This window comes from Amblyomma americanum, chromosome 1, assembly GCF_052857255.1.
Source record: "Amblyomma americanum isolate KBUSLIRL-KWMA chromosome 1, ASM5285725v1, whole genome shotgun sequence".
NCBI classification, from domain to species: domain Eukaryota; kingdom Metazoa; phylum Arthropoda; class Arachnida; order Ixodida; family Ixodidae; genus Amblyomma; species Amblyomma americanum.
In genome coordinates, this window is record NC_135497.1 from 190,332,302 (window position 1) to 190,340,993 (window position 8,692).

The window sequence follows — 8,692 nt, forward strand, 5'->3', positions numbered from 1 at the left end:
GTTCTCTTGAAGGCAGCCGATGTCCGTCTGAAGGTAACGCACATCAAGTTCCCCCCTGCCTCTTTTCCTTTCCGCGAAGAGTGAGTGCCGTCTGCGAACGTAACTTTCTGGTCCATTTCAATTAGGAAACAAGTCTCCCGGTAAAGCTGACTCGTGAAGCTAGCACGAGCTTTCAGAATCGAGAATGAAACGTGGAGGGCCGGTGGGAAGCAGGATACAGTCCAGTGGGCGGCATGCGTCCCGCGGGCCTCGTGTTTCAGAACACTGCTCTACATCATGGTGGATGAGCTTATAAACAAGTCTCTTAGAAGGATATTTCCGCTTAAAACGTTTACCTAATTTAAGACACTGCACAAGTTGGTAGAAGAAGCACCAAATGTGTCCGACTGCGTATCCTCTTGCGTCTTACATGAAGGCGGAGTGATCGAATGAACTGCTTTCTAGAAGTGCATGCGCGCAGGTGCGCTGCAACAGGACAGACAAATAATTAGAGGAGAAACAGGGAAGAACACTGCGTTAAAAAAGCAGTAAGCTTTTTGAACCTGTGATGCTTCTGAAGCAGTTCAGGGTCTTAGCATAAATCATGAGTACACCATTTAAATCGAGATATGGGATAATGAACCTAATGTTTAACAATGGGTTTTCATTGCAAGATGACTTCCCGATGGTTAGCCCCATTACGGGGCTCTAAATTCATTTAGATCGATTTAGTGTATCCTTGAAGACGGGTTTGCCGAGACTCATTGCGGTTTAGGTACAGTCTTCCACAAGAGCATGACCAGCAAGGCGATAATGAATGTTATATTGTTCAGCGGCTGATGAAATGCTTGCAATGGTACACTAATAGTCAACTGTTCCGCCTTCTCTTCGTGTTAGCAAAATGCCGATGATATTCGGCGACCTTTAAAATACAAGTGTAAAATCTGCAGAAATGCGTTTTTCTAAAAGTGCTCTAGAGGACAAGGCGACCCCTGGATATAATTTTGACGTAAAGAGAAAAGAAAATGGCCGCTGTGAACTGCAGAAAAAACAAGCCCGAAGCAAAAAAAAAAGCACACAAGAGAAATACTGAACTGCTGACGGTGGCGAAAAACTGCTGGCAATGCTGTAATACGGATGACGTTTATTTGTATACAGGTGCCTATTTCTCCGCCCTATTTTGAGAATTGATTGAATATCTGACAGCCTAAAGCTGTGGCCAACAGAACGCATCTCCTGCTTACACATTACAGAATAGTGCCGTGCCGTTCTATAACTCCTGTTTTGCACCTTCCAGCTAGCCTCTGATAATAAAAGTGGCGGGAAGTGAATCTGTTAACACGAGTGAGTAAAAATTAATCTTCATTTTAATGTAGCAACTCTTGTAACCGACCCCTTACATGGACAAGAAGTGGTGCTTAGCGTTTACCATGTGTGTGACATTGGCGACACTCCGTGTAGCTGCGTCACTGATCTTTTAAACGTTCACCCACTTTGAAGAGAGAGTCTGTTGGAAACACCTGCGCAGGCCGAGTGACGAGCGTAGAATTCATTGCGCCCCATTGCGTTACATTGCACTACAGCTCCTGGCGACAAGGTACACCACAGCGACACAACGCGTACTTAAAACTGGAAGCTTCGCCTGAAGGCCCTTGCGTACTGTGCATGCATAAGTGCGCCTAAGTCACAAGGACAAAGTAGCCAGCCCAGACGATTGAAAGCGCGTGATTTAGGTGCAAGAAAAAATAGAAGTAAAAATGTAAATCGGTTTTGACGAAAGAAAAGACGCAGTAATTGTCTCACTTCTCGGCGGACACCTCAACTGCGCAGCAAGGAATGGGATTGAGGACAGAGTAAAAGAAGCAAGAAAGAAATAGCAAAAGAAAAGAAGGTATTCTGTTAGTGTGTATAGAGCCCCTCATTTTCGTAACGCAAAGTTTTGCATTCAACAGGCAGCAGAAGTTCCTTCCCTAACAGGGAACGTTTCATGAGTCTAGAACGGCCTGCCCCGCAAACTCTGGAAATAAGCATGCTTTCTTTCTTTTCTTTGGCTTAGGTTTCCTTTTGTTGTATAGATTAAGCTAAATGCCTGAAACCGCGGCCTAAACGCAATGACGACTTTCTACGGTCATTGTATTAATTTCTGTAAAGTTCACATGTTTAGGCTCAAGCTTCACAGAAAACAGTGCACCTGTGCTGCTTCACTGGAATGATGTAAATGTGTGATGATACCATTGCTTTGGCCGTAGTAGCAAACACAACAGTTGACAAATTGTAGTTAGGATATTTTTATCTTAATGATAGCAATGTAAAATATTTCAGTCCTGAATGGCCATTTTTACAAATACAAAAATCCCATTACTTGTTCCGGCTTACAATCAGCATGAACTGACAGGTAGCAGCCATGCAACAACTTCCAATAGGCTTGGCCACACTGCACTGGATTCAACTAAGCTCGGGGCATAACACAGGACTTCGAGCACACGCTCGACAAATAGCATTTACTGAGTCTACCCACGACGCATGTCGCAGATTTAATATGCTTAAAATAGCCTCAGCTGCAGATAAGTCGGTGTTTTTTATACTGGTCCGAATGATATTGACGAAGGTGATACTGAAACTGACGCAGTGCTGGCATTTGCGAGCCTTATGCTCTTCTTCATTATCATCAGCAGCAGCATTATAGTAATCACCATCATCAGTCTAACTACGCCCACTGCAGCACATAAGCTCCTCCTATATCTCTCAAATTCACCCTGTACGACCTGTGCCAGCTGCGGCCACCGTTTTTCTGCAAACCTCTTAATCTCACGCGCCAAACTGACTCTGCCACCCCGTGCTACGCTTGTTCTCTTAGAATACACTCCGTTACCCTTAAAGACCATCGGTTATCTTCCCTTCACATTACATCTTTCTCATACCCATTTTTTCTTCTTGATTTTGACTAGGATATCATTCACACGCGCTGGTTAACTCGCTCACTGTGCTCTCTTCCTGTCTATTAACACTACACCTATCATCTTCGTTTCCATAGCTCGCTACGCCGGCCTCACCTTAAATCCGGCCATTTCTGTTAGCCTCCATGTTCCTGCCCCAAATGTGAATACAAGCAAGATGCCACTCTTATGTATACTTTCCTCTTGAGGGATACAGGTATGTCGCTGTTCATGAGCTGAGGACAAATGCATTCCACCCCATTCTTATTGTCCGAGCTATTTCACTCACGTGGCCCGGGACTTGCGGTCACTATGTTCGCCCTATGTAGATGTTATCGCCTATCACCTCCATGTTTCGCTACCTACGGTAAACTCTTGTTTCACTCTCAGACTGTTTGGCATGTTTCCTCTATATTAATTATTAGACCCACCGTTCCGCTTTTCCTGTTTAGGACTTCAAAGATGCTCTTCAGTTCTTTCACTGAGTTACTTAGCACGGCAATCTGATCTCCGATTTTTCTCCATTAACTTTTATGCCCAACTCTTCCCAACCCAGTTTTCTGATAGCTAAGCACGAGGTGATTGGTAGTATATATATCGCGTTTTCCTGACTGACACCTTTTCTGAATGGAATTTTAGCACTTTTCTTGCTCAGATCGCTAATCAAATACATGCAATACATAGCCTGATTTGAACCCTATGATACAGAGTGTAAAATAGGAATAATTTTCATTTCGTTTCGCAGTATATTTTAATGTCTTGTCAAGCATACTTATCGAAGCATGGTCAATCTGTCGGCCGCCAGAGATGCAGGAGGCCTGCTGAAAAATAAATTCATGCAAAAGTTAACCCAAACGCTAAAACAGCCAAAATTTTTCAGTTTTATTGCTCTTTGATTTTAAGAAATCACCAAAATTAGATGGAACAAACGTGCTGCAATCGCCTCTTTCTCAATAAATCTCCCAGTTTTTTACACTAGAACTTGATACCGTTTTTGACGCTTTATGCGTTATGCATTAGAAGATTAAAGTCATTCCAAAATGCTCTTATTACTTTATACATGACCGTTATTTAACTTTATCAATTTTTCATGAAGTATTGTGCAACTTAATTGACCCCGAAGGGTACTGAATGCCTGTTTACAAACTTAACGCAATCGCGCAATAAATACTTGAATATGAGCACTTTAACTGCGAGCATCACTACAAGCGTTATGGTGGTTCGCTTGTATTGATGCTCTTGATAAATAAATACATTTTTGTTTTAAAAACCAATAATCATGGCTTATTGCCCAACCGCGAAAATTGAATACAGTAATAATGGGATAACGAACGCAGCATTGTGCCTTTGTGAGCCGCTTTCTCTCCGGGCCGTTATTAAGCCAACCGGAAGTGTCGTTTCGCTGTACCGCAGGCGTTGGCTCGTGGGCCTCGAGGCAAGGTATTGAAATCTAACGCTGTTGGCGGGACTGAGGAACTAAGTACGCATCTGTTCCTGACATTTAACCTGCGTCATCGCATGCGTCGTCTCTTTTATGTGTCAGTCTTGTTGCTGAACCGGCGGCAAGTCCCAGCGCGAAACACAGGACGCTTCGCGTGCAGCATTAATATAAGAGATCTTAGGAGGAAAAGATGAAACATTGTTCTGCAATGTCAGTTTCGTAGAGACGCCTTCAAGCTATAATATTTCCGGTTCATGCGTTGTATTTTCAAGCACAGCATGCTCCAAAGCAATACGAGAAAAGAAAGCTTTACGTTCATATTACCAATGTGTGCTCTACACGATGCTCGATTCACCCTTGTCCACGGCTCTGTTCGTTTGAACAAATTAGGGTAGTTGGACTAAATGAAATAAAAATTAAGCCTACATTCGTTTTCCACTTCACGTGCTCTTCAAGAGCGCTAAAGGGGTTGTGCAGTGCGCTAATGGCGCGCTTGCTACACGTTGATGTCGCGCCCAGGTTTTCTATGTTCACATCTAAATGAATTTGTCCGGTCGGACTGGACTCTTGGTACGGATTATCCCTTTGCTCTAAGCCCCGAATATTGCGGCAGCAGGAGAACGAAATGAGTGAGCCCAATTTTCGACGCCGTGCTTCCAACGCGGAAATTAATAGCGCTAACTTTTCGTCCTCTACTTTTAAAGCTCACCGAAAGTAAGTGCACAAAGCAGCAGATATTTATTGGGAGATTATTATCGCGCCATCCTGCTGTCGATTTCTTAGGAGGAAGACGAGACAGGGATGCACATAAAGCTTACGGGGCAGCCGTCTGCGGCGGGGGTGTCTTTTTTCGTGCTGCACCCGGCAGTGTGTCCCACGATGGTGCCACCGAAGCGAGTCGTTTTAGGCGGCCAATGCCATCCACGTACGACACCTGGAAGTTCGACGCGGGGGCACGGCAGGCGGTTCGCAACAGAGGTCCACGCTGAAATTCCAATACTGTTCGGAAAGTTAACAATTTTCCTTGTGTTGTCTTTGTTCGGAGGCGCTATCCGCCGCCCGAAGAAATCGCGCCCATGTCGACATGACTCAGCAACCCTATTCGCCAACGCTGCTGCGTGCTATTCGAGGAGGTATATAAGTAGCCGGTCCCTTGACGGCGAGTAGTAGTAGTAGCACCTAGCGCCTACTCAGCGAACAAGCAAGCATCTGACACCATGAAGGCTTACGTAAGTTAAAAATATTTTTTTCTCTTTGTGCATGTTTCCATGCCCAGTGGCTGGCGTCAGTGAAGTCGCGGTAAAAATTCTTCCTTTGTGAGCCGGAACCAACCATGATTCCATCCGTGCGAGACTGATGGAACCATGGTGCCAACGTGCTCTGCCAGTATTACCTCTTTTGTGGTTTATGGTAGACAAAAAGGGGCTAATTGAAACCGTGTGTGGATATTGCCTAGGGAGCATCCCCTGCAAGCACTGGCATTATAGGACCGGGTTAGCGTTCCTTAGCGTGCGCTACAAATATATAGTATGCAGAAGAATTAAAATCACAGTTTTCGAGGAAAGTTGCCGATCTTCTGCTCTGGCCATTTCGAGGGCAGCCCACTCGGATAAACGTTTCTCTAGAATCCCTCTTTAGAACAATTGACGCGAGTTACTCAGGAATAAACCCACTTGGGCGAGAAGAAAAATGTGTTCACGAATTTTCTTTGCACTGAACCTAAGCAAGTATTTCTTTGCTACCGGGTCTTTCTCTGGGCTTTCTTGGAATTAGAAAGCGCCCCCTTAAACCGGGGTGCTTTGTAACCCTTACTCCAAAGCGTTTGCCGCTACTGCAGTAATGCACTTGTAGGCATATCAGACGTGTACCCTACGTCAGGTCCGGATGCAGTTCCTACAGTTAACCTGGTCCTTCCTAAGTCCACTTGAGAACAGGCAGCAGTAGCAGTGGACTGGTACAATGGTGTCCACAATTCCAAGTTGTGTACTTTAAATGGAGGCTCACATACTATTTTGAAAACTTCCGTTACCTTACAGTAAAGACGTAATGTGAACACAGGTTACAGACTGACGTTCTAGGAACCTCTTTTTTTCTTGTTTTTTGCGCTAACGGAAGACTTGCTATCGAAAGTGTCCTCTCTTGCAACAGTTGCATTAGAAATGCCGCGAAGAAATTGGGATGAAGATTTTTTACCCGTGGACATCCATACTCGTTCTTTAGTATTCCTATGCCAAAAAGATGGGGTAGACTAAACGTGATAGCAATTACACGCCGACAAAACTCGTAAAGTGAAATGTAATGCAGCCACAGCCATTGGATGTCAAAATTATGCTGAATGATGCGGTTCTTACCATGGTCAGCACTTTTTGTGGGTTTTTAGGGCACAGGCATTTTTCAGCTTGCCCGTAGACAGTGACGCGCGCCACAATTCCGTGAGGGCTAGCGTCAGCCGTTCCCTCATGGAATGACCGCGCCTCTAGTCTTCGTTCAAGTAGCGCGAAATTTAACCCTTTTTTTTATCAGAATTCATCAGAACATGTTATGAAAAGAGCAAAATTGCTTACCAGCTACTACAAAGCTGCGTAAAATTACACGATGCATTTAACCAGTGTCTAGCTTCGTCTAGACAATAACATGTACTTTCAGCGCCAAAGTTTTACTACGGACCATGCGACTTCGTACAAATTTGTGCGATTTTCTCTTAAAGCATGGAATAGTCTGTGTGGTTTGGGCTTCTATGACTCAAGGTCTTTTGTCTTTTCAATTTTCACGTGCTCTTCTTTTGGGCCCAGGCGGTGGTTCTCGTGCTCAGCTCACTCGTGGCCGCGGCCACGGCCGGCGCGTTGGTCGCGGGCGGTGGTGGTGGATACGGCGGCGGCTACGGCGGCGTGGGCACCGGACTCGGAGGCAGCGTGGTGCTCCTCAGCGGAGGCTACGGAGCGGGAAAAACGGTGGTCGGGCCCTCGTTCCTGGTCAAGACGGTTCACCACGTGAACAAAGTGAGCGGCGGCGGGGCTGTGGTGGCTCACTCGGGCCTGAGCGGCGTCGGTGGCGGTGTCGGCGGCGGATACGGTGACGGCGGCCTGGCTTACGTGCCCGTCCTTGGGCTCGGAGGCTACGGAGGCTACGGAGGCGGCTACGGAGGCGGCCACGGAGGAGGCTACGGTGTATGGTAGAGCAGAGCGCAACGCCACCCAGTGAGTTGCACATTAAGCTAAGAACCGACACATGTCCACACAAGCGCATCGAAACCGATTATCGTCATATCAATAATAAGTATTCCAATCAGGTTCTGTCAGCGAGTTGCCATGCAGACGGCAAATGTGGAAACGGGCGGATAACTTCAGGCTGCATGCGCTGACTAAAATACTTCAATAGTTAATGCCTGGACAGAAAACCAATAATCGAGCAAAGCCTTCTCAAACGTTCATGCATGTGTCATATGCTGTGTTTCAACACTGTGAAATTCACTGCGGCTTCCGTCGCATCAGAGTGGCTTTCTTCGCGTCATTGGAAATCATATGCCACCACTGAGCTTCCTTTAAAGTGAATAGATGAAAGTTCATTGGCAAACGAGTTCCACAAAAAGTGGCGGTAAAGGCTCAATATCATGATGATGCATTTCAGAAGGTTTTTTTTGCTCCGCACGGAACGCATATTTCCGTGCCTCGCAGTGCTCCACAGCAAAGACGATAAAAAAGGAAATTATTGAAGTGAAAAAAAAAAAGGCAGCTTCCGTAGAAAGGGTTGCACCGCTTCCAACAAAAGATGTGAAAGTAGCATACTAAACCTTTCTTTCCACAAAATTTATGCAAAATCCAGCCCACATTCCTCTGCTGTACGTTAAACCCCACATAGCATGCCGTGCTTGTTGCATAAGGTGCAGGAAGCGATACAGACTGTTATTACGAGGCTTTCCTCACTCTGTGACAATTTCGAAAGGAAAAAGAAGGAGCACTTGTAGCTGGGCTTGTTGGTGCAGATTTTGGAAAGACCGAACCGCATAGAAAAAAGAAAAAGAAAAGAGCTAGCACGGGCGTAGTGAGGAAACGGCACGAGCGCTGTTCTTTTCCTTCACTACGTCCATGTTCCTTTCTTTTCTTTATATATATATATATATATATATATATATATATATATATATATATATATAATATATATATATATATATATTTAAGAGAAGTGGGCACTTCTACAAAGACACTTTTATTTATCAACGTTTCGACCGCGGTCGAAACGTTGATAAATAAAAGTGTCTTTGTAGAAGTGCCCACTTCTCTTAAATCTTTATTCTGCGGAGCCAACGCAACCTACGTTCGTAACATATATATATATA

General features: G+C 45.1%; 1 protein-coding gene across 1 annotated transcript; it reads left to right on the top strand.

The window, feature by feature from the left end:
• Window positions 1–5,573: 5,573 nt before the first annotated feature.
• On the top strand, window positions 5,574–7,532 carry LOC144115197 (uncharacterized). The gene is made up of 2 exons (XM_077649469.1): window positions 5,574–5,585; window positions 7,149–7,532. Exons 1-2 carry the CDS (start codon window positions 5,574–5,576, stop codon window positions 7,530–7,532), a joined length of 396 nt encoding a protein of 131 aa, XP_077505595.1.
• Window positions 7,533–8,692: the final 1,160 nt, after the last annotated feature.